Here is a 24,145-nt window from a genome sequence, read left to right on the forward strand (position 1 = left end):
GACCGCGCAGCCGTAAATGAACTACGGCTCCCGGCAGCCCCCGCTCCCGCCTGTGCCGCGCTCGGGCGCAGGCGGTGAGTCTGGATTCCCCCAACCCAAGGCCGAGGCGGGATCGCGCAAGTGGGCGTGTAGGGCAGGACGTGGGTGGGTGAGCTTCTTAGGGGCTTGGTCCTGAAAGGCTTGACTTCAATCCTCCGTTTTCTGCACCGCCTGGAGCCGCGATGGAGAGTAGGTGCTATGGCTGTGCTGTCAAGTTCACCCTCTTCAAGAAGGAGGCGAGTCTTCTCCCAGAGGGCTACTGGGTTAGGGAGGGCGCGAAGCTAAGGGAAAAGCATGAGACTTACGGTCCAAAGATTCCGTGTTGTGGGTTCTTTCCAGCGCTCCCTCGCTTTCGGGGTTGATGCGAGGTTCCAGTGAGGTGCTGAAGGTGAGAGCACCCCAAAGCTTGTTAACGTCATTTTTTGAAATTACACTTTTCTGTAACATAAGTGTAACATCCAACTGTTGCCTTCCCACTCCGTTCCTCCCCCGCGCGGTTTTAATACCTTAGGACAGTTGCCCTGTTCATTATTCTCTCTGCTTTGAAACCTTCCCCATACAGCAGCCTGCCGTTACCCTTGTTTCTTGAGTTAGATGATCACACTCCCCTATCGTCCCAGGGCACCATGTCAAAGGCCCTCTTGTCCTCAACACAGACCTACCAGGTTATCATGGTAAAATACTGCTTTTCTGTGCCTGAACCGGATGTGATAATTTAATGGCATGCAGGGAGGCAGGACATTTTAGAATCCTGGATTTTAGAGTCTGTTCAAATTTGAGCTCTGCTGTTTTATCATGGGGTGACCTTGGTTTGGGCAAATCATGTAACTTTTGTTAAGTACTGAGCTTACTGCCTGGCACACAGTAAGTACTTAATAAATGGAGGGCATTGTTATCATCCCATCCTGAGCTAAACCTCCCTCTATCTATTCCAGAGCAGAGAAGGCATGAGCCCTGCACTGTCTGATTCTCCTTTGTTAAAGAGTCAGTGACCTGAAACACAGGGTTTGCCTTCTACACCCCTCCCCATGGCATGCAGTTGAAGGTGGTTGAAAGCATGGGAATTTTGTTTGAAGCTTTATGTGATTTGAATAAGAGACCGGAAACCAAGGAATTGCTTTACTCTCTGTCCCAGTCTCCCTAAGCCCTAGGGACCTCAATCCTTTTCCTCCTCCTAATATCTGGTCACAACCTCTCTGTCCTCTCTCTGTATACTCAGAGTACCAGGGAGGAGCCCATAGGGGTAGATAACAGGTGGATCCTCCTGCTTCATATTTCTTGTAGTATGGCTGTAAGAATTGTGGCCGGGCCTTCTGTTCTGGCTGCCTCAGCTTCAGTGCAGTGGTACCTCGGACTGGTAACACCCAAGAGAAAGTGTGCAAGCAGTGCCACGAGATCCTGACCAGGTAAGAAGCTAGTATGGATAAGGGCTCCACCAAGTACAGCAGTGAGCATCTGGACAGCCCTTGCAACCTTGTGCTATATAGCCAGAGGTCAGCCCAGGAAGTGTTTGGGGTGGAGGTGGGGACACTGACTGGGATGGCAGGACTTCTGATACCAGATTTCTTCTCTACAGAGGTTCTCCTGCCAATGTCTCCAAGTGGTCACCACCCCAGAACTATAAAAAGTAAGTATTAAAGGAAAAAATAATGAGGACAGGGAAAAGACAAGGGAGCATAGGTAGTACTCTTCTCCTAGTCTCTAGTTCAAGTAAGTACAGGGTCAGGAGAATCCCCACTTTGAAGGCTTCTGGATACCCTCCTGAAACTTTTTTTTTTTAATTTTTTTTTTTTTTTTTGGTACTGAGGATAAAACCCAGGGGTGCTTAATCACTGAGCCACATCCTTGGCCCTTTTTTATATTTTATTTAGAAATAGGGTCTCACTGAGTTGCGAACTACCTCACTAAGTCGCTTAGGCTGGCTTTGAACTCTCAATCCTCCAGTCTCAGTTCCCAAGCTGCTGGGATAACAGGCATGCACCACCACACCTGGCTAGTGCCGCCATGCCCAGCCCTGGACACCCTCTTGAGCTCAGAAAGTAGCTTATCACCATCTCCCCATTTCGAGCACTTGGCAGAACTTGCCCTCTCAACCAGACCCTCTATTTGGTAAGCAGGTCTAGGCTGCAGGGTGACAGCAGCAAGAGCCATAGAAAATTTCCTACTGCAGGACTCCCTAGATGCCTAGAAATAATTTGAATGGGAATCAGTGAATGGGTGCCTTCAGTCCTCACTTCTGCCTTCAAGCACCTCTATCTCTTATCGTGCTAGACGTGTGGCAGCCTTGGAAACCAAGCAAAAGCCCAGCACTTCCAGGAGCCAGGCACTGACCCAACAAGACCAAGTCATTGCTGAGCGCCTAGCACGACTCCGTCAGGAGAACAAGCCAAGTGAGTGGAGGCAGACAGGGTAGCCAAAAGGACAGTCTAGAGATTCTGAGATTGAGGTTCCTCTGGCCCTTACCTGGCTCCCCCTATGCCAATTGCAGAGTCAATACCCTCACAGGCAGAGATAGAGGCACGGCTGGCTGCACTGAAGGATGAAACCCAGGGTTCTATCCCTTCTGTCCAGGAGATGGAGACTCGGCTTGCTGCCCTTCAGGGCAGGGTTCTGCCTTCTCACACCCATAGACTGGTGAGTGCTAAGGCTTGGGAGGGAAGGGATTCCTAGGGAAAGGATCCAGAAGAAGCTCAGATACATGTATGATCATATACTTTACAGGAATTGGTAAAGCCTCCCACCCCTACCTCCTGAGCCTCAGGCCTGCTGCCAGGCCAAGGAACAAGGGACAAGCAGCAAGATTGAGTGGGTCAGAAAAAAGTGGACACAGTCCTGTTGGGGACTGCCAGACCTACTTGATTAAGACAAACCTTTGCCTGGTCTTTGAGAACTCCTCAGCATCCACCCCTGACCCAGGATACTTCTAGGCTTTATGTGGCTTTTACCTTACTCCCACTCCCCACTGAGGTTCCCTCCTCTGGGCAGGAACATCTGACAGCAGACACCAGGACACAGGATCAGCAGACACAAGATCTGCTAACACAGCTGGCAGCTGAGGTGGCTATTGATGAGAGCTGGGAACAAGAAGGTCCAGGTAACCCCTCTACATGCCCCATCTCTTCCCCCAAATGGGAGAGGCTCTGCTATCCACTCTCTGGAGATGAATATAAAGTAAAGAATGACTAACATCATAAGAACTATCATTTATTGAGTATTTACTCCAAAGGGAGCTAGTGTAGGCCTAGTGTTTAAGTGCATGGGCTTTAGAATCAGACAGTGATCCCCATTTCTACCACATACTAATTGTGTGATCTTGGGCAAGTTATTTGACCTAAATCTCACTCTCATCATATGTAAAATGGAGGTATGTATGGTAAAAACCTACCTTACAGGGAAGTCAGGAGGAGCAAATGAGATAATTCAATAGTTCTTGGGACCGTACCTGGCTCATAATATAAGTGTTCATTGAGTGTAGTGAGTGTAATGATGATGATATGAAAGAAGAGGCTATTCAAAATTAAATATAATTTAAAGTTCATTTGCTTAGTGTTACCAGCCGTATTTCAAGTGTTCAATACCCACATGAGCTCATGGCTACTACCTTACGGGATAGATAAGGGACATAATATACACTGTTTCCTTCATCATAGAAAATTCTTTTGGACAGTGTTTTCTGAAAGCTTCAGAGAAGTAGTTCTCAACCATGGATGATTTTACCCTCCAGGGTACTTTTGAAAATGTCTAAAGACTTTTTGGTTATCACAACTTGGGGGATATTATTGGCATCTGGTGGGTAGAAGCCCAGGATGCCATAAGCCACATCCTGCAATGCATAGGTTAGCCTCTCTACCACAACAAAGAATTATCTGGTCCAATGTGTCAATAGAACTAAGACTGAGAAACCTTGCTTACAGACACAATTTCATGGACCAACCTCAATAATTTTGAGGTATATACTATTATTGCCCATATATAAATGAGGAAACTCAGGCATGGTGAGCTTAAGGAACTTGACCAAGGCCACATAGCTCTTAAGTGGCAGGGATGGGCCTTGTACCCAAAGCTGTCTGGTTTCAAACCTCTTGCTCTGAAACTCTAGGCTAAAGGTGATCATGTCAGAGCCACACCCACTCTGGTAAAGTTCTTCCTACCCAGTGATATATAAAATCTCAGCTTCAGTCGTGCCTTCTTTGTGCTGCTCCCAGGGAAGTCTAATTCCAGCCCTGAATGGCAGAAACTGGCTGAACTTTAGCCTCCTCATATCCTAATCCTTTAGGGCAGTGATTCTGAAACCATGGGACATCCAGCCCATACATATCAGTGGAGTGGGGATGGATGTGGTTGAAAAAATATGTCCAAGATTGCTAATTTTTAACATTTGAAAAATTGGAGGAAATACTAATCTTATTTGTAAGATAAGTCACATGTGCTAGGGCTGAGCACAAAGCTGATAATGTATAGTTTTTAAAAAGTTGAGAAATGGGCTCAGTGACTTATGGGGGAGAAATCTTAGAATGCCTCTTCTTCCCTGACTCCATTACTTCTTTCAGCTGCCTCTCTCCAGAATGACCTCAACCAGGGTGGCACAGGAAGCCAGCACACTAATTCCCAGGGGCAGGCCAGCTGGTCCCTGGAGAAGGAGAAGACCAGGCTGCTGGCTGAGGCAGCAGTTGAGCTACGGGAGGAGAACACAAGGCAGGAACGGATCCTGGCCCTTGCCAAGCGACTGGCTGTGCTGCGGGGACAGGACCCTGACAAAGGTAAAGGCTGGAGTCAGCTGCTCACTAGTGTCTGTTGATCACAGCCTTCCCCTGCACTCAGGCCAAGCTCTCCTTCCCAGGGCTAAGTCAGGTGCTAGAGGTCCCTATGCCCAGAGATCTGTTGAGCCTTGCCCAGAGCCATGAGGAATGAATTGGGGCAAAGCAGTAGATGAGGAATCAGTGGCAGCCATCAGGAGGTAGGGGGACCTTCAGTCCTTTCAGGTGCTGAGGTTTCTTTTCCTGCCCTGCTCCTTAAGGCTGCTTCATTAATGGTCCAGCCTTGTAGGGTTGGGACAGGGAGGGACAAGTTCTGAACAGGGTAGCTAATGAGGCTCCTCAGCTCTGGAACAAACCCTGGGAAATAAACCATTTCCAGAAGAGGACAGTGGTTTAGGTGAAATCTCTCACCCTCACTCTTCCTCCCATTTCCATCTCTCCCTCATTCAAGTGACCCTTCAGGACCTCCACCTCCCAGACAGTGATGATGAGGAGGATGAGGAGACAGCCATCCAGAGAGTCATGCAGCAGGTAGGCCTGGCTTACCCATCCAGCCACCCCTGTCCTGTTTCTGCCTCATTGCTGCTTGGCCCCATTCACCTGGCCTCCATTCTGGGGTAGCCATTCTGCAGCTCTTGTTCAAGTTGGGGTCCTTGTGTCCCTGTGACCCAGATTTGCCCCTTGGCCCCCTGAGATGGGGAATCAGCAGCCATAGGCAAGAAGTAAAGAAAGAAGAGTTGAGAAGCCAAGGCTACAGCACAGAAATACTGGGAGAAGGGCCTGGAGCAGGGAGTAGTATCCTTTCACCTGTTCACAGCTCACTGAAGAAGCTGCCTTGGATGAGGCAAGTGGCTTTAACATCCCTGTGGAGCCAGCTTCCCGACCCCAGGCCCCACCCTGCAGAACAGAGCCTAAGGTGAGAAAAGCCCATAGCCTTCCTTCCTACCTGGCTGATTGCTTCTATCATGTATCTTACTTCCTGTATTCCTCTTTGGTCCCTGAAGGCCCAAGTCATGGCTCCCAGGCCAGAGGCTAAGGAAGAAGAACTTCCCTGGTGCTGCATCTGCAATGAGGATGCCACCCTGCGATGTGCGGGCTGTGATGGAGACCTCTACTGTGCCCGGTGCTTCCGGTGGGTACAGGTAGAATGTTCTGTGGAAGGGCTCAAGGGTTGCCTACAATCCCTAATCTTCATCCCTTTGCTCCACAGGGAGGGCCATGATGCCTTTGAGCTTAAAGAACACCAGACATCAGCCTACCGTCCCCCATATACTGGCAGACAGTACTGAGGAAACCCCGACCCTCCTGGAAAGGTGGTCCTATAGACATCCTGCAGGCTGGCAGTGATGCCCTGAGGACATCAATGAGACAGCAAATCAAGTCTACTGATGATGGATACACCCCTTCCTGAGCCTCAGTGTCCCCTGGAAAGAGGAAAGATTCCATTTGAAACAATGAGTGGAAAAGCCAAAGGGAAAAAGTAGGGTCCCTCCTCCAAGAAGCCTGGACTAGAAGTAAGAGGCATGATGTTCTAGAAAGACCAAACTGAATCTAAGGGTGAGTCCTGTAGCCTGGCTCCAGGGCCCATTCCCCTACCTGGCACATAGTAGATCTAATAAAGTATATGTATTCACTGGGCTCAGCATCTACCCATATCTCTCTTTCTAGCAATGCTGAGGATTGAACTTAGTCTTTGCCCATGCTAAGTACATGCTCTGCCACTGAGCTACCCCACCCTCAGCATCTCTTATCTCTAGAACCTAGTTGACCCTGAGCCCAGGCCCTGTGAGAGATGACAAGAGCAGAGCAGACTATAAGAACAGTTCTGTGGAAGGAAAGAAAAAAAAATGAGCTATCCTGTAATCTTCTCCCAGCAGGAACAGTCCCACCCATCCTGGTGGCCTCATGAAGAAAGCATGAAAATTCATTCAACCAAACTGTGTTTCCTGCTCTAGGCAGAACTTTCAGGCCCCTCTGTATTGAATTTCTCAGTCTCTCTCAGTACTCAAACAGTGCATGGAGGAACAATGCATACATACCTGCCTTACTTACAAAGGACCCCACCTCCCAGGGCTCCTGTCCCAACCTGCCTGCCATTCAGACCCAGTATCTGTTTTCTAATGACTTCTGAGTTGCCCCTGGCCTCTCAACCTATGTTCTTTATGTTCTGCATAGCCTCTACTTTTTCTCTTCCTGCCCCCAACTAGAATCAACTCAAAAAAAGACCCTCACCTGAAGCCTCCCCCATCAGCTGTGAGTAGAAGTGGGGTGAGCTTTCTCTGATACCCCCAGATCCAGCTAAGTTTTCCTGTTACCTCCTCTCTAGATTCAAAATTAATCTTTGACATTTGAGCTCCCTTGTAATGCCAGGACACTATGTGTCTTAGCCATCTGCCCTCAGCTTGGCCTCCAGGCTTTATTAGATTGTGATTTCACCAAAGCAAAGCTGTTGACTTTCTTTGAGTTTTTAAGACCCATTTGGAGGATGGATGGATGGATCAAGTATGTAGGTACAGCCTAATGACTTAGGATATTGGTCTTTGTTTTTTGTTTGTTTGTTTGTTTGTTTATATTTATTTTTTAGTTTTTTGGCAGACACAACATCTTTGTTTGTATGTGGTGCTGAGGATAGAACCCGGGCCGCACACATGCCAGGCGAGCGCGCTACCGCTTGAGCTACATCCCCAGCCCCAGGATATTGGTCTTTGAATGAATCACTTCACCCTTTCCTTCCCCTGGTCCCTCTGCACAAATATGCTCCATACTCCATTTAGCTGGGGCTGCTAAAGATTTTATCCACTTGGCTGACATGGAAAGCACTGGACAACAGCAATGAGTGGCTCCCAGACAGCCTAGCTGCGACTGCACATAACCTAGGGTGTACCAATGTCCCTCCCTGTCCTTTATATTCCTTGTCTGTGTCTCAAGGAACTGTATTCCTTTCAGCCAGGGTCCAGGGTACTGAGGCTGCTAAGGTAATCTCTCCAGGTTTATTTCTGAGGCCGGCTGAGTCTTCGGAGTTTCTTGAGTTGACTGAGAAGCTCAGAGATAAAAGGCTGAAGGAGAAAGAAGAGTAAGATTAAGGCATGAAATCACACCCACGCACCACACTGCCCTCCCCAGTCTCTCCCTGACTGTGATCCTAGCTTCCCTTAGCCAGGGAAGGAAAGAAGGATGCAGGACCAAGCTTTCTTTTCAAACATTCGTCTTCATTAGTGACCTCCCCACAACCACCCTTCACCCCCATGCCCCTCTTGCCCCTAGACCAGCAGAATATCCCATACCTCTGTGGGGCGGGGGCAGTTTTGGAGAATGGCCTGAGTAGAAGAGAGCAGAGAGTGAATCCATGAGCCAAAGTACATTCCTGTGAGTCCCACTCAATCTCCCAATAATAATTCTCCCCTCTGAAGTCGTTCTCCCCACTCAACCCAAGGAAGCAGACTCAGGGTTCCTGGGTCTACCTTGGTCTCAAACCAGCTTTTGGCCCCCAACCTCTGGGCCCAGTCTCATCCTACCTCCAACTGAGTCTTCTGCTCCTCTGTGGATAGTTCCATGAGAGCCTCCAGGTCAATCTCAGGCTCAGAAGGGACTGGTTGATCCTATTTGGGAAGAACACAGTGCTCAGACAGGCCTGGTCAGCTAGTTCTGGAGAGAAAGTTACTTTCAGGAACTCACCCATCTCCAACCTCATCTCTAACTTCCTACATTTAGCCTCACCTTACAGAATACCCATTTTCCATTCAACAAATATTTACTTAATACCTACTATGTTCTATTTGAAACAGTGTTAGGGTTCTTTAAATAATGCCAAGTTTATATACATTGTTGGTAGAAATGTAACTTGGTACAATTAATTCGGAAAACAGTTGGGCAGTTCCTTAAAATGATAAATACAGAGTTATAATTGGACCAAGAAATTCCATTCCAAGGTCTGCCCCCAAGAGACATGAAAACAGGTCTACACAAAAACTTGCGCATGAGCCGGGCATAATGGTGCACGCTTGTAATCCCAGTGGCTTGGGAGGCTGAGACGGAAGGATCGCAAATTCAAAGCCAGCCTCAGCAATGGTGAGGTGCTAAGCAACTCAGTGAGACCCTGTTTCTAAATTAGATACAAAATAGGGCTGGGGATGTGGCTCCATGGTCAAGTGCCGCTAAGTTCAATTCCCGGTTCAAAAAAAAAAAAAATTGCACATGGATGTTCATTAGTAGCATTATTTTCATTAATAGTCAAAAAATGAAAACAACCCAAGTGTCCCTCAACTGATGAAATGAAAAAAATGAAATCTTGCATAGACAGATAATACTACACAGCAATAAACAAGAAGGAAGGAACAGTTTATGCTAAACATGGATTAACCTTGAAAACCTGTTAGTCAAAGAAGCCACTTACAAAGGCCACATATTGTCAATGACTCATTGTATATGAAATATCTAGAATAAGCAAATCTACAGAGACTGAGGTAGATTAGTGGTTGCCTTGAGCTGGAAATGGTAGTGGAAGGGAATGGGGTGTGACTACTGTGCTTATGGTCTTTCTTGGGGAGAAATAACGTTCTACAATTAGACTGTAGTAATGGTTAATAATCTTTTAAGATACCGAAAACTGTTGAATTGCACACTTTTAAGTGGGTGAATTATGTGAAACCTACCTCAATAAAAATATTTCTTTTATAGTTATAGTTGCTGAGAGCTGGGGTAACACAGTGGTAGAACGCTTGCCTAGTATGTGTGAGGCACTGGGTTCGATTCTCAGCACTGCATATAAATAAATAAAAAATAAAGGTCCATCAACAACTAATATAAATATATGTATATTTACATATATGTATACAAAAGTTATAGTTGTTGAAAAAATTAATACAAAGTTAAAAATTAAAAAATCTTAAGAGAACCAGAAAGCAAGTTACATATTGAGAGAAAAGATTTGCAAAAGAAATATCTGATAAAACACTGTTATCCCAAATGCACAAAGAACTCAGTGCCCCTGAGTTCAATTCCTAGTACTGGGCGGGGGTGGGGGAGACCTCAAAAGTAAGAAGACAAATAATGCAATTTAAAAATGGGCCAAAGATGCCACACACCTGCAATCCCAGTGACTTGGAAGACTGCGACAGGAGGATTGCAAGTTTGAGGCCAGCCTCAGCAACTTATTGACACCCTGTTTCAAAATAAAAAGGGCTCAGGATATGCCTCAGTGGTTAAGTGCTTGAGTTCAGTCCCCAGTATGGGGGCGTGGGCAGGGACGGGACATGGCTGAATGGATATGTCACCAAAGAAACTATACAGACAGCAAATAAGCACATGAATGGATATGTTCAACTTCATATGTCATTAAGGAATTGCAAATTAAAATAATGAGAGCACTATGCATCTATTAGAATGGCAAAATATCTAAAGTCTTACCAACACCAAATGCTGGTGAGGGTGTGCAGCAACAAGAACTCTTACTCATTGCTGATGGGAATTCAAAATGGTATAGGCTCACTACAAGACAGTTTGGCAGGTTTTTTTTAACTTTATTTCATTTATTTATTTTATATGGTGCTAAGGATAAAACCTAATGCCTTACATATGCTAGACATATACTCTACCACTGAACTATAACCCCAGCCCCAAGTTTGGCAGTTTCTTACAAAATTAAACGCACTCTTGCCACACAATCCTTGGTGTTTACCCAATGAGATGGAAACACATCCATACAAAAACATGCACACAGGCTCAGTAATCCAGTTACTTGGAAGGCTGAGGCAGGAGGATCACAAATTCAAAGCCAGCCTCAGCAACTTAATAAGACCCTATCTTGAAATTTAAAATTAGAAGGACTGGGGAATATAGCTCAGTGGTAAAGTACCCCTGGGTTCAATCCATAGAGCCAAAAATTTAACAAGTAAAAATAAAATAAAAATGGCTGGGGAATGCAGCTCAGTGGCATTGGGCTCAATACCCAATGCAGGTGAAGGTGGGGGTTGTAATAAAAAAAAAAATCTTGTACACAGCTGGATGCTGTAGCAAGTGAAGGTTGAGGCAAGGGATCACAGATTCTGGGGCAGCCTGGACAACATAACAACAGCAAGACTGTGTCTCAAGAAAACAACAAACCAAAAACCTACAAAGAGATGTTTATTATAGTTTTATTCATATTTGCCAAAATTTGGACACAAATATGATGGTCTTCAGTAGGTAAATGCATAAGATTTGGAACATCCAATGAAATATTTTTCAGTATAAAAACAAAATGAGCATCAACCCCTGAAAAAACATGGAAGAACCTCAAATGTATATTGCTAAGTTAAATAATTATTATTTTTTTCTTTTTCCTTTTTTGCAGTGCTGGGGATTGAACTCAGGGCCTTGGTGCATGCCAAGTTACACTTTACCACTGAGCTACTTCCCCAGCCCTAAAGAAGTCAATTTTAAAAGGCTATATACTGAAGAAGAAGGTACTAGGGAATAAGAATAACCAAATGTGCATGTATGAATATGACAAAATGAATTCCACTATTATATATAATTATAATTTACCAATATAAATGTTTTTAAAAGGTTATATACAGTATGATTTCAACTATAACGAATGACATTTTGAAACACGCTGATCTATGGAGACAGTAGATCAATAGTTGCCAGGGTTTGGAGGAGGAAAGGAGGAGGCAGAACACAAAGGATTTTTAGAGCAGTGAAACTGTTGAGTAGGATATGATATTGGTGAATATATGTCATTATACATTTTATACATTTTAGAATGTAAAATACTAAGAGTGAACCCTAAAGTAAATTATGATTTTTGGATGGTAATGAGGTCAGTGTAAGTTCATCAACTGTAACAAATGTACCATCTCTGAGGCTGGACATTGAGAGAGGCTGTTCATGTGTAGGGACAGGGCATATATGAACTCTGTACCTTTCACTCAATTTTGCTTTTATTTATTTATTTATTTTTTTTAAAGAGAGAGTGAGAGAGGAGAGAGAGAGTGAGAGAGGAAAGAGAGAGAGAGAGAGAGAGAATTTTTTTTTTTTAATATTTATTTTTTAGTTCTCGGCAGACACAACATCTTTGTTGGTATGTGGTGCTGAGGATCGAACCCGGGCCGCACGCATGCCAGGCGAGCGCGCTACAGCTTGAGCCACATCCCCAGCCCCTCAATTTTGCTTTTAACCTAAAACTGTTCTAAGGATTGAGTCTTTTTTTTTTTTTTTTTTTTTTTGGTTCTGGAGATTGAGCCCAGGGGGACTTAACCACTGAGCCACATGCCCAGCTTCCCCGGTTTGTTGTTGTTGTTGTTGTTTGTGTTGTTGTTGTTGTTTAATTTTGATACATGGTCTCACTAAATTGATTAGGACCTCACTAAGTTGCTGAGGCTGGCTTTGAACTTGTCATTCTCTGCCTCAGCCTCCTGAGCTTCTGGGGTTACAGGTATATGCCACTGCACTCAGCAAAGAAGACATAAGCTCAAGATTGAGGAGGCAGGGGCTGGGGATGTGGCTCAAGCGGTAGCGAGCTCGCCTGGCATGCGTGCGGCCCAGGTTCGATCCTCAGCACCACATACAAACAAAGATGTTGTGTCCACCGAAAACTAAAAAATAAATATTAAAATTCTCTCTCTCTCTCTCTCTCTCTCCCTCTCTCTCTCTCTCTCACAAAAAAAAAAAAAAAAAAAAAAGATTGAGGAGGCAGGGCTAGGATTGTGGCTCAGTGGAAGAGTGTTTGCCTAGCATGTGTGAGTCACTGGGTTTGATTCTTAGCACCACATATAAATAAACAAAATAAAGTCCATTGACAAAAAAAAAAATGAGTGGGAAGGAGGAGGGATAAGAAAGGGGAGGAAATTAAAAATGAATTTGACAAAATTATGCTATGTGCATATGTAAATATACCACAGTGAATTCCACTTTTATGTATTCTATAAAGCACCAATTTAAAATTAAATAAATAGCTCAGTATGGTGGTGCATGCCTGTAATCCCAGGGGCTCAGGAGGCTGAGGCAGGATTCGAAAGTTTGAGGCCAGCCTCAGCAATTTAGTGAGGTTCTAACCAACTCAGAAAAACCCTGCCCATGGGGCTGGGGATGTGGCTCAAGCGGTAGCGCGATCGCCAGGCATGCGTGCGGCCCGGGTTCGATCCTCAGCACCACATACCAACAAAGATGTTGTGTCCGCCTAGAACTAAAAAATAAATATTAAAAATTCTTTAAAAAAAAAAAAAAAAAAAAGAAAAACCCTGCCCCAATAAAAAATAAACCTAGCAGCTCGGGAGGCTATGGCAGGAGTACTGCAAGTTCAAAGCCAGCCTCAACAACTTAGTGAGGCCCTAACCAACTTAGTAAGACCCTGTCTCTAAATCAAATATTTTAAAAAGCCTGGGCAATTCCCCCCAAAACAAAAGCTGAATGTTTTCTTTGATAAGCGGATCCATAGTGGGGCAGGGGGATAGGGAAGAATGAAAGAACTCTGATTTGTATAGAAGGGAGTGAGGGGAGGGTGGGACTGTGGGGGTGGGAAGGACAGTAGAATGAGACTGACATTATTACCCTAAATACATGTATGATTACACTATTGGAGTGACTCTGCACCATGTACAGCCAGAGGAATGAGAAGTTGTGCTCCATTTGTATGCACTATGTCAAAATGCATTATACTGTAAAATTAACCAATAAATAATTTTTTTAAAAAAAGAAAAGATCATACCAAATCAGATCTATGCAAAAAAGGGGGGCTGGGGTGTTCCTCAGTGGTTAAGCACCCCTGGGTTCAATTCCCAGTACAAATACATAACATACATACATACATGCATAAATGTAATTGGGGATGTAGCTCAGTGGTAAAAGTACCTCTGGGTCCATCCCAAGTACAATAAATAAATAAATAAATAAATGGTAGAACAGTAGAGTAAAAGGAGAATAAAGAGGAGGAGGAGTGGAAAGCGGGGAACCAGAAACTGAAATGGAGTAAATTAAATTCCATGCATGTATGATTATGTCAAAATGAAGCCAACTATTATGTATGACTATAACGCACTAATAAAGGCAAAACAAGGGGCTGGGTTGTGGCTCAGTGGTACAGCGCCTGCCTAGCACGTGTGAGACACTGCGTTCAATTCTCAGCACCATATATAAATAAAAAAAAATAAAGGTCCATCAAATCTAAAAAAAAAAAAAAAATGTAAAAACCCAAAAAGCAAAACAAGCCAGGTATAGTGTCACACACCTGTAATCCCAGCAGCTCAGGAGGCTGAGGCAGGAGGATCAGGAATTCAAAGCCAGCCTCAGCAACTTAGCAATACCCTGTTTCTAAATACAATACAAAAAAGGGCTGGGGATGTGATTCAGTGGTTAAGCACCGCTGGGTTCAATCCCCAGTACCAAACAAACAAACAAACAAAAAAGACATGAGTCAATATTTAATAAAATTAATAATTTTTTTACTATTTTATCAAGGACTTTTTCTTCCTTTCTTTCCTCCTCCTCCTCCTCCTCCTCCTCCTCCTCCTCCTCCCCCACCCCCTCCCCCTCCCCCTCCTCCTCCTCCTTCTTCTATTGTCATTGAACCCAAGGGTGCATAACCACTGAGCCACATCCCCAAATCCCCAGCCCTTTTTATTTTTTGAGACAGAGTCTCGCTAAGTTGCCAAAGCTAGCCTTGAACCTGCAATCCTCCTGCTTCAGCCTCCTCAGTCAATGGGATTACAGACATGAACCTCAATGCCTGGCCATCAAGGACTTTCTTAAGTGAAAAATGACATGGTGGTAAAGAACATGATTACTTATACAAACTCACAATACTTTTTGTTGTTGCTGCTGGGGAGTGAACATGGTGCTTTCCACATGCATAGTATGCACTCTACTACTGAGCTACACCCACAGCCCAGTATTATTTTTCTGATTCACACTAAGGGCCAGCAATACTTTTGCATCATCAGTGCAAATCTCAGCATAGTGAAAAAGGCAAACAACATCTTATAGTACTGTTATGAGAATAATCATGGAACCCCTAAAGGAGTCTTGGGAACCCCCAATGGTCCCTAGAGGAACAGCGACAGTATCCATGTCTGTATGGGGTTCTTTTGTTTTATTTCTTGCTTATTTTTTTTCTTCTTTTTATTTTTTCTTTTTGGGGGGTTCCTTATTCCTTAGCTATATCCTCAGACATTTTAAAAATTTTGTTTGTTTTGTCCTAGGGATTTAACCCAAGGGCACTTTACCACTGAGTTACATTCTCAGCCCTTTTTAAATTTTGAGATAGAGTCTCATTAAGTTGCTGAGGGCCTTACTAAATTACTGAGACTGGCATAAACTGTTTCATCCTCCCAAGTAGCAGGGATTACAGATATGTGTGACCATGCTCAGTCATTTTTTCTTACTAATTGAAATAGTTTTTCTTTTTTAAGTTATTGAATTTACATTAACCCTAGCACTTCACATGTGATGGAAATAAATATATTTTATGTTTAATGAGTAACAGTGGAGACAGTTAGGATAATAGTTGGATTTGTTTATATGGTTGAATCTAATGGAATTTTCCAGTGTTGGTTCCTCCCTTCCTTCCTCCCTTCCTTTCTGCTTCGAAAGTTCTTAGCAAGTAATTATCAGACTTGGATAAATACTTTCTAATCACCTTTACATTTTTTAGAGGTTTGAACATTTTACCTTTTCCATTTGATTATTTAATCCTTTGGAATTTAACTATTCAAGAATCTGTCCAATGGCTACTGTTTACTTGGCATTGTGAACTTAGGCACATCAGTGAACATAAAGCAAAGATAAACTGGGCCTGGTGGCACACACCTATAACCTCATCCATTCAGGAGGCTGAGGCAGGAGGATCTTAAATTCAAGGCCTGCCTTAGCAACTTAGCAAGACCCTGTCTCAAAATAAATAAAAAGGGCTGAGGATGTAACTCAGTGGTTAAGTACTCCCGGGTTCATTCCCTGGTACCAAAAAAAAAAAAAAAAAAAAGATACTGCTTTCAAAGAGCCTATAGATAAAAGGCAGTCAATGAATCATAGTAAAAACAGGCATGAAGGGCTAGGGATATAGTTTAAGGTAAGAACACTTGCCTAGGTTGTGTGCTTGAGGCCCTGGGTTCAATCCTCAGTACCCAGGGAGCATGGGGAACCCAGGTATGATAAGCAATTAGTTATTTAATTTGCTTAAAGATAAGTGCTATTTGGAGAACTTTTTGGAAGGTAGAGATGTTCCTTATCTGTTATGGTGGTTCATCTAAATGTATACTTCAAAAGGGCACATTTTATGCTATCAATTATAATTCAATAAAGCCAATTTTATAAATTAATTAAATAAGATAGATAAAAGAAAGAAAAGACAGCAAAAGGAAAAGAACCTCACCTACCTTCTCACTCTTCCCACTGCCAACAGGTAACCACTGTTAACACTTCTGGTCCTTCCATACCTTTTTAAAAATAAATAGTGCCTAAATTAGCCCTTTCACCTGAGTTCTAGACTTTCCTCCTTTGCTTCTTTGTTCTCTAGCTCATATTATTCAGCATTCATTCATTCATCCATTTTATGCCTATTTATTGAGTGCATGACACGTACTAAGCATTATGATAATTGCTGGGGTCATATTAGCAAAATAGACAGACATGATACTGTCCTTAAAAAGCTTATAATGCTGGGCATGGTGACACATGTATGTAATCCCAGCCGCTCAGGAGACTGAAGCAGAAGGATCACAAATTCAAAGCTAGCCTCAGCAATTTAGCAAGGCGCTAAGCAACTTAGAGACCCTATCACTAAATAAAATATAAAAAGGGCCTCGCATGCACAAGGCCCTGGGTTCAATCCCCAGCAAAACACACACACACACACACACAAAAAAAAAAAAAATTTATTGTCTCCTAAAGGATAAAGATGAAAGAAATACATAAGATAAGCACCCTGGGGCTGGGGATGTGGCTCAAGCGGTAGCGCGCTTGCCTGGCATGCGTGCGGCCCGGGTTCGATCCTCAGCACCACATACCAACAAAGATGTTGTGTCCGCCGAGAACTAAAAAATAAATATTAAAAATTCTCTCTCTCTCTCTCTCTCTCTCTCTCTCTCTCTTTAAAAAAAAAAATAATAATAAGATAAGCACCCTGAGGAGACAGCACATGGGAAGACAACCCAGCCAACCCTGGGGTTCAGGAAGTGACCTCTGATCCAAGATCCAAAGGCTAAGAGTTAACCAGATGTTTATGCTAACAGTCAGGATGGAATGGCAGGGACCTGATTTTTTCTCAACATAAATAACTAGAAAACTAGACAAATATATTAACAATATTTTCAGACATCAGACAACAGATAGCTTGGGACTATAATCCCAGAAAGAAAGGGAAAAAACAGGGGCTGGGGATGTGGCTCAAGCGGTAGTGAGCTCGCTTGGCACGCGTGCGGCCCAGGTTCGATCCTCAGCACCACATACCAACAAAGATGTTGTGTCCGCCGAGAACTAAAAAATAAATATTAAAAATTCTCTCTCTCTCTCCCTCTCTCTCCTCTCTCACTCTCTCTTTAAAAAAAAAAAAGAAAGGGAAAAAAAGAAGTAAATTCTGTAATTGTTCCATATTTCTTCCTGGAAAGACCGTGGAACAGAGAGAAAGATCCCAAGGAGAGCCCAGTGGTCTTGCTAAATTGATGTGACAGAGATCAGAGTAGAGGCAGGTTGAAGTGGCTAGAAGTTGCTGGACAAAGTTCTGGAGAGGAATAAGTTATACAGAAAGAGACCTCCAGAAATTGCAGGAGGGTTCTCTACAGTGTGTTGAACAAGAAGATGCACAGTGTGTTGAACAAGAAGATGCACATTCACTGAGTAAAATTTTACAAAACCAGATACTATGAGGCACCAAAAACACAAAGGTGAACAGACTTCAGGTAGGACTGGAAGACAAATCAAATTCCAACCACCAGGGTGGACAGTTTTTTTAATTATTATTTTAGTTGTAGATGCACACAATACCTTTATCCTATTTATTTTTTATGTGGTGCTGAGGATTGAACACAGTGCCTCACATATGTGAGGCAAGAGCTCTACCACTGAGCCACAACCCCAGCCCCTGGAGAGTTATTCTTGATCATGCAAGAATTCAGTAGAGACCTCAAAAGAATCATGCTTTACTGGGGGGGGGGGGTTAAGTTATTCCCTAGACTAAAGGTTACTCTTTTTTTTTTTTGTAGTTGTAGATGGACAGAATGCCTTTATTTTTATTTGTTTATTTTTATAGGGTGCTGAGGATTGAATCCAGTATCTCACGCATGCTAGGCAAGTGCTCTGCAACTGAGCTACAGTCCCAGCCGTAAAGGTTACTTTTAGACCAGCTCTAATAGAGCTTAAAAACAAGCCTCTGATTAATCAAATTGAATCACAAATAACTGTTTTTTATTTTGTTTTGTTTGTTTTTTAATACTAGGGATTGAACCCCAGGGGCATTCTACCACTGAGCTACATCCCCAGCCCCTTTTCTTTTTTATTTTGAGACTGTATCTCAATAAATTGCCTAAACTGGTCTTGAACTAGTGATCCTCCTGCTTCAGCCTCCTAAATGGCTGGGATTACAGGCATGAGCCCTGCACACACCTTAAAGGAAGATTTTTAAGAATCCACTTACGTCAGTGTAAAATTTACAATGTCTGGTGTCATCAAAAATCATTAGTGAGGCTGGAGCATACCTCAGAGATATAGTGCTTGCCCAGAAAAAGAAACAGAGAGGAAAGAAGGGAAGAGAAAGAATAATAAAGATAAGCTATAAAGGTTAAAACTTTGCCTCTATAAAAATCTGGAGTCTTGTCCCTCAAACCATTATTATATTGCTTATTCAACAAACACATATTGATATATAATGTACATATATACATATATTGAATATGATTGCCATTTCAGTCTAGTGTTGATAATAAGGGATCATAAGAGTTTGGTGTTCTTTCCTGCAAGTCTGTTTTTTTTTTTTGGTAGGGATTAAATCTATGGCCTTGTGCTTGCTAAGCATATGCTCTACCATTCATCTCTCCACCATGGAGCCCAGTAATTGAATCAGGCTTAAATGAGCTAATAAATGTTTGCTTCACACATTATTTGCAATATTTTTTTTGAAGTTGAAAATATAATAGGTTAGTGAAAAACGTCACCACATCAAAATGACTGTTATCAAAATGACACCTGCCACCAGGGAGAAAAATATATGATAAAATCTATGGGAAACTATTGAGCTACATCCCCAGCTCTTTATTTTATTTATTTATTTATTTATTTATTTATTTATTTATTCATTCATTTTTAAAAATAATTTTAATATTTATTTTTTAGTTTTCGGCGGACACAACATTTTTATTTGTATGTGGTGCTGAGGATCGAACCTGGGCCGCACGCATGCCAGGCAAGTGCGCTACTGCTTGAGCCACATCCCCAGCCCCTCTTTATTTTATTTTTTATTTTGAGACAAGGTTTTTTTAAGTTGCTGAGGGCTTTACAAAATTGCTGAACTTGGCCTAGAACTTGCAATCATCCTGCCTCAGCCGCCAATGGCTAGGATTACTGTTGTGTACAACCACATTCAGTGGAAAGAATATTTCAGAACCCTGGGGTGATCACCAGTGTCCCCTACTGATATTTACATTAGATTTAGCCCCAAAGCAGTGATTAATGATAACCACAAGAGATCTTAACAAGTTATGGGAGATTTCAGTGGATTGAATGGTGATGGGAAGGGAAAAAAATAAAAGAAGTCAGAAAAGATGGCACAAGCCAGTAATCCCAGAGATCTGGGGAGGTTAAAGCAGAAGGATTGCAAGCTCAAAAACAGTCTCAGCAACTTAGTGAGAACCTGCCTCAAAATAAAAAACAAAAAGGGCTGGCGGGTATAGCTCAGTGGTAGAGGGCCCAGTACCCCCCCCCCGGGCAAAAAAAATAAATAGTAAGCAAAGGCTGTGAGTGCAGATGAATCTTTTAAGACATCTGGCTATGTGGAGATAGGAAGCAGGGGATCATATATAGAGGAGGGCATGGGACTGGGGTGTAGAGTGCTTGCCTAGCACATGTGAGGCACTGGGTTGGATCCTCAGCATCTAAAATAAATAAATAAAATAAAGGTATTACATCTATCTACAACTAAAAATTAAAAAAAAAAAGGAGGAGGGCATGTTGTTGAGCAAAGGTCTCCTTAAAATAGGAAAAATGTGTGTGTGTTTAAGTCCCTGCCCAGAAGCCGAATCCACACTCTAGCTCTGGACAACAGGAGCTCCAGGGTCTTGGTTCTGTTTGTATCCCCAGACTTGGTTCCTCTGAAGACCCCACCAGGCTGTACACCCAGGGAGAGGTAGGGCCCTCCAACAAAGGAAAGTTGAGTTGCACTAAAATAAACAAGTGACTCATCCCTATACCTTGGCAGGTGGCAAGGGGCTCTATGAAAGCAGAACTGGAGCAGGGTGAACCTGGAGCCTGTGTTGCCTTGACCTCTGGCCAAGATGTCCAGCTACCTGGGGCTTCCCCAGGCACTTAGTTGCTTCCTGCTGAAAAGAACAAGGATTGGGAGAAGAACTGCCACCTGGCACCTTTGGACAATTGCCATGGTAACCACAGGCCAAGCATTTTATTCCGGTCATTGCCTGGGAGTGGTCCTCCCACATGTACTGTTTTCTAATGTTATGGGCTCATAATTGGGTAGATTCCTCCTCCTCCACCTTCATCCTGCAAAGCAAGGTTCTTTGGCTACTGTCTTTCTCTGATGCCTGACAGAATTTGCCTGAGGTGTCTGAAATATGAGACTTTTCTTGCAAGTGCACAACAAACAACCTGAAATTGAAATTGAGCCAGTGGAGAGTTCTGAAAGTAGTGAAGGGTATGGAAGGGCCCTGCAAGGTCAGAGCAACAAGCCAAAAAAATTTTGCTTCTCCAGCTTATAGTTCTAGGGCATATCCCCATCATGAGTGGGCTCAGGATGCTTCAGGGTTCATGGTCAACACCTGGACCAAACTGATCCTTGAGCCTGTGAGCTTCAAGACTGACTGAAACCCATTCATCACTCTTCCCCACCCCCAACAGTAGGATCACTGACAGCCCTTACCCATTCAAAACTCACAGGTGGCTACTGCCCCCAAAAGAAAAGATAGGGCCTGAATCAAGGAGGAGAAACAAGCACCACATCCTATGGACAAGAAGGACTCCTGGTTCTCCAGTTCTCTCATGATTCTCAGCCCAGCCATACATTAGAAGCAATTGTGTTGCTTTTGAAAACTGCCCAGAATATAGACAACACTTTAGTAGATTTAAATTCAGTTGAAGTGGTGCTGGGACATTGGTGTGTGTGTGTGTGTATTTAAGTATTTCAGGTGTGTCCAAGTTCTGCAACCAGAGATCTGGTTTCAACTCCTGATCCTTTCTAGTGTTGTGACCTTGGACAAGTTACTCAACATCTCTAAGCCTCCATTCTCTCAGCTATAAAAGAGTGCCAACCTAATGGAGTTGTGAGGAGGATTAAATGAAATAACTCATGCTTGGCCATTGTGCCCAGAACATAGTTAAGTGCTCAAATATTATTCTGTTGAAGCAGCAGCTGTTACTGTTCTGGGACTCAGATTTGGAGCTAAGATTTCTGAGTAAGAAAGTGACACAGCCAGGTGCAGTAGCACACACCTTCCAATCCCAGCCACTCAAGAGCCTGAGGCAGAAAGATTGCAAGTTCAAGGCCAGCCTTACAACTTAGTGAGACCCTTTCTCACTAGCTCAGTGGTTAAGTATCCCTGAGGGAAGGAAGGAAGGAAGGGGAGGGGAGGAAGGGAAGGAAGAAAGGGAAGGAAGGAAAGAAAGGAAGGAAAAAAGAAAGGACCGACTACTTCTAGTGCTGGGGGTTAGACCCATCCTTTACCCAGGGTGGGATTGAGAGGAATCAGAGTCAGGTTCGAAGGGAGATGGGGTCATGGTATTGGCGCCCACCCCTGGCTACTCTCATTTTCTAATGCAGTTCTGTCTATTCTAGGAGGGTGTAGATATAGCCAGGGCATGGCTCAGGAGGCTGAGGTAGGAGGATTAAGAGTTTAAAGCCAGCCTCAGCAAAATCAAGGCACTAAGCAACCCAGTCACACCCTGTCTCTAAATAAAATACAAAATAGGGCTGGGAATGTAGCTCAGTGGTCAAGTCTCCCTGAGTCCAACCCACCCCCCCCCCCAAAAAAAAGAGGATGCAGATATTCTGCATCTGTGCAGACAGTATGGTACAAGGAACTAGTTAGCACTTACAATGTGGCTAGTGTGAATGGGGACCTGAATTTTTTTTCCTTTTTATTTATTTATTTTTTTATTGTTGGTCATTCAAAACATTACATCTTTCTTGATATATCATATTTCACAGTTTGATTCAAAAGGGTTATGAACTCCCATTTTTACCCCGTATACAGATTGCTGAATCACATCAGTTACATTTCCATTGATTTACATATTGCCATTCTAGTGTCTGATGAATTCTGCTCTCTATCCTATCCTCTACTATCCTCCCTCCCCTCCCCTCCCCTCCCCTCTTCTCTCTCGACCCCCTCTACTGTAAAACATTTCTTCCACTTGTATTATTCTTCCCTTACCCCTCACTTCCTCTTGTATGTAATTTTGTATAACCCTGAGGATCACCTTCCGTTTCCATGCAATTTCCCTTCTCTCTCCCTTTCCCTCCCACCTCTCATCCCTATTTAATGTTAATCTTCTCCTGCTCTTCGTCCCTACTCTGTCCTTAGTTACTCCCCTTATATCAAAGAAGTCATTTGGCATTTGTTTTTTAAGGATTGGCTAGCTTCACTTAGCATAATCTGCTCTAATGCCATCCATTTCCCTCCAAATTCTATGATTTTGTCATTTTTTAATGCAGAGTAATACTCCATTGTGTATAAATGCCACATTTTTTTTATCCATTCATCTATTGAAGGGCATCTAGGTTGGTTCCACAATCTTGCTATCGTGAATTGTGCTGCTATGAACATCGATGTAGCAGTGTCCCTGTAGCATGCTCTGGGACCTGAATTTTTTACTTTGTTTAATTTTAATTAATTTAAAATTAACAGCTACATGTGGCTGATAGCTACAGTGTTAGATAGTGTAGAACTAAACATATGTGTGTTGAGGATAAGAATAAATTAGGACAAAAAATAAAATATTCTAGCCAAGGATTTTCCCTCTGAATATGTCATTTGAGCCTCAAAAAATAGTTCCAAAGAAATATAACAGGTATTGAAGACCCATTTTATAGATTAGGAAGATCACACCAGATCGCACCAAATCACACCAGATCGCAATGAGTGTTAGAGGGACAGCCAAGACCTTTTCTCATCTATCTGCAGGAAAATTTCTCTCTCCATTGGACCATCTCATATCAGCCCTCCAGCTCTTCTCCAGGTCTCTGAGCAGGCTCTCTCAGTCCCTTGGCCAGGGCCCAGGTTCCCTATCTCCTCAGTCCTCCCCAGTGCTACTCACCTGGAAGAGCTCCTGAACCTGAGCATCCACCCATTGCTCCATATCCAACCAGCGCTGGAGCTGCACCCGGTCGTATTTCACTGTCAGTCGGCTGGGTCTCCTGGACCTGGATATCCTAGAGGGGTCTGTGTCTGAGGATGATGTCCTCCTCCTTTTCTCAGAAGTCCACTGGACCTTCTTACTTGGGTTCTCCTTGTCTGGGTTGGGAGATGTACAGGAAGCATGGCTTGAAGACAGCATGGAAGGACTGACCTGGGCCAGGAGCTGAGAAAAACTGCCAGTCAGACCAAGAGCACAGAGGGAAATGAGGAGACAGAATGGAGGGAGAGGCCAGCGGGAAGGCAGAAGAGAGGAGGGCCAAGGGCCCTGGGAGTGGTGAAGGTCAAAGATCAACAGGCCTTTGGTGCTGGGAATGCCAGTCTCCTGGCTCCTTACTGCCAGTAAGTGGCACTCCAGAGCTGTGCCCCAGTTTCACTTTCTGTAGCTAGCTGCTGAGGCCCACAGTATCATAAACTATAGACAGGCAGAAGTCCAGAGGCCACCATTCCCCAGGAGGAGGAAAGAAGGGACCTTGGATCCTGAGAGGTGAGGGGACACAATGGGTGCCCTTTGGGGAGCTCTTGAACACCTGAGTCACACACCTGAGAGCCCTCTGCATCCCACCTTCTTGGTACAAACTCCACTCTGGGCCCCCAGGCAGCTATAATCAGTTCCAACAAGAGCAGGGCCTCTGGCTGACAGGGCTTCCTGCTCAGAGCTTGGCACCACAAGGGCAAGTCTCAGGTGGTTGATGAATTGGGAGTTGGCTACCTAAGGACCTAATATGTTCAGTGCCCCTTTATGTCCGGGTATGTCTGAATGTGAGCTGCTATCAGCCTGGCCTGTGTGCTTATGAAGGC

At 43.7% G+C, this 24,145-nt stretch overlaps 2 protein-coding genes across 3 annotated transcripts; one reads left to right on the top strand and one right to left on the bottom strand.

The window, feature by feature from the left end:
• Positions 1–40: 40 nt before the first annotated feature.
• Zfyve19 (zinc finger FYVE-type containing 19) lies at positions 41–6,434 on the top strand. Of its 2 annotated transcripts, none has more exons than XM_026391433.2 (11): positions 41–275; positions 1,324–1,445; positions 1,616–1,666; positions 2,311–2,429; positions 2,528–2,673; positions 3,025–3,133; positions 4,590–4,799; positions 5,248–5,327; positions 5,614–5,712; positions 5,801–5,928; positions 6,007–6,434. In XM_026391433.2, the coding sequence occupies exons 1-11, from the start codon at positions 222–224 to the stop codon at positions 6,083–6,085; spliced, it is 1,197 nt and encodes a 398-aa protein (XP_026247218.2). In that variant the 5' UTR covers positions 41–221; the 3' UTR covers positions 6,086–6,434. The 2 variants fall into 2 exon arrangements, with proteins under 2 accessions (XP_026247218.2, XP_026247228.2); XM_026391443.2 differs by lacking the exon at positions 41–275 and adding an exon at positions 382–427.
• Positions 6,435–7,703: 1,269 nt separating this feature from the next.
• On the bottom strand, positions 7,704–23,486 carry Ppp1r14d (protein phosphatase 1 regulatory inhibitor subunit 14D). The gene is made up of 4 exons (XM_026392863.2): positions 23,247–23,486; positions 8,312–8,395; positions 8,081–8,113; positions 7,704–7,852 (listed from the first exon to the last, which is right to left on the bottom strand). The coding sequence occupies exons 1-4, from the start codon at positions 23,484–23,486 to the stop codon at positions 7,787–7,789; spliced, it is 423 nt and encodes a 140-aa protein (XP_026248648.1). The 3' UTR covers positions 7,704–7,786.
• Positions 23,487–24,145: the final 659 nt, after the last annotated feature.

The sequence above is a fragment of the Urocitellus parryii genome, chromosome 6, assembly GCF_045843805.1.
Source record: "Urocitellus parryii isolate mUroPar1 chromosome 6, mUroPar1.hap1, whole genome shotgun sequence".
In the NCBI taxonomy this organism is placed as follows: domain Eukaryota; kingdom Metazoa; phylum Chordata; class Mammalia; order Rodentia; family Sciuridae; genus Urocitellus; species Urocitellus parryii.

Coding starts and splice junctions, on each gene's coding strand:
- Zfyve19 (XM_026391433.2), top strand. CDS start 222: ATGGAGAGTAGGTGCTATGGCTGTGCTGTCAAGTTCACCCTCTTCAAG. Junction 1,667..2,310: donor CCACCCCAGAACTATAAAAA/GTAAGTATTAAA, acceptor TTATCGTGCTAG/ACGTGTGGCAGCCTTGGAAA. Junction 5,713..5,800: donor CCTGCAGAACAGAGCCTAAG/GTGAGAAAAGCC, acceptor TGGTCCCTGAAG/GCCCAAGTCATGGCTCCCAG.
- Ppp1r14d (XM_026392863.2), bottom strand. CDS start 23,486: ATGCTGTCTTCAAGCCATGCTTCCTGTACATCTCCCAACCCAGACAAG. Junction 8,396..23,246: donor AGGTTCAGGAGCTCTTCCAG/GTGAGTAGCACT, acceptor CTTCCCAAATAG/GATCAACCAGTCCCTTCTGA. Junction 7,853..8,080: donor ACTGCCCCCGCCCCACAGAG/GTATGGGATATT, acceptor TTTCTCCTTCAG/CCTTTTATCTCTGAGCTTCT.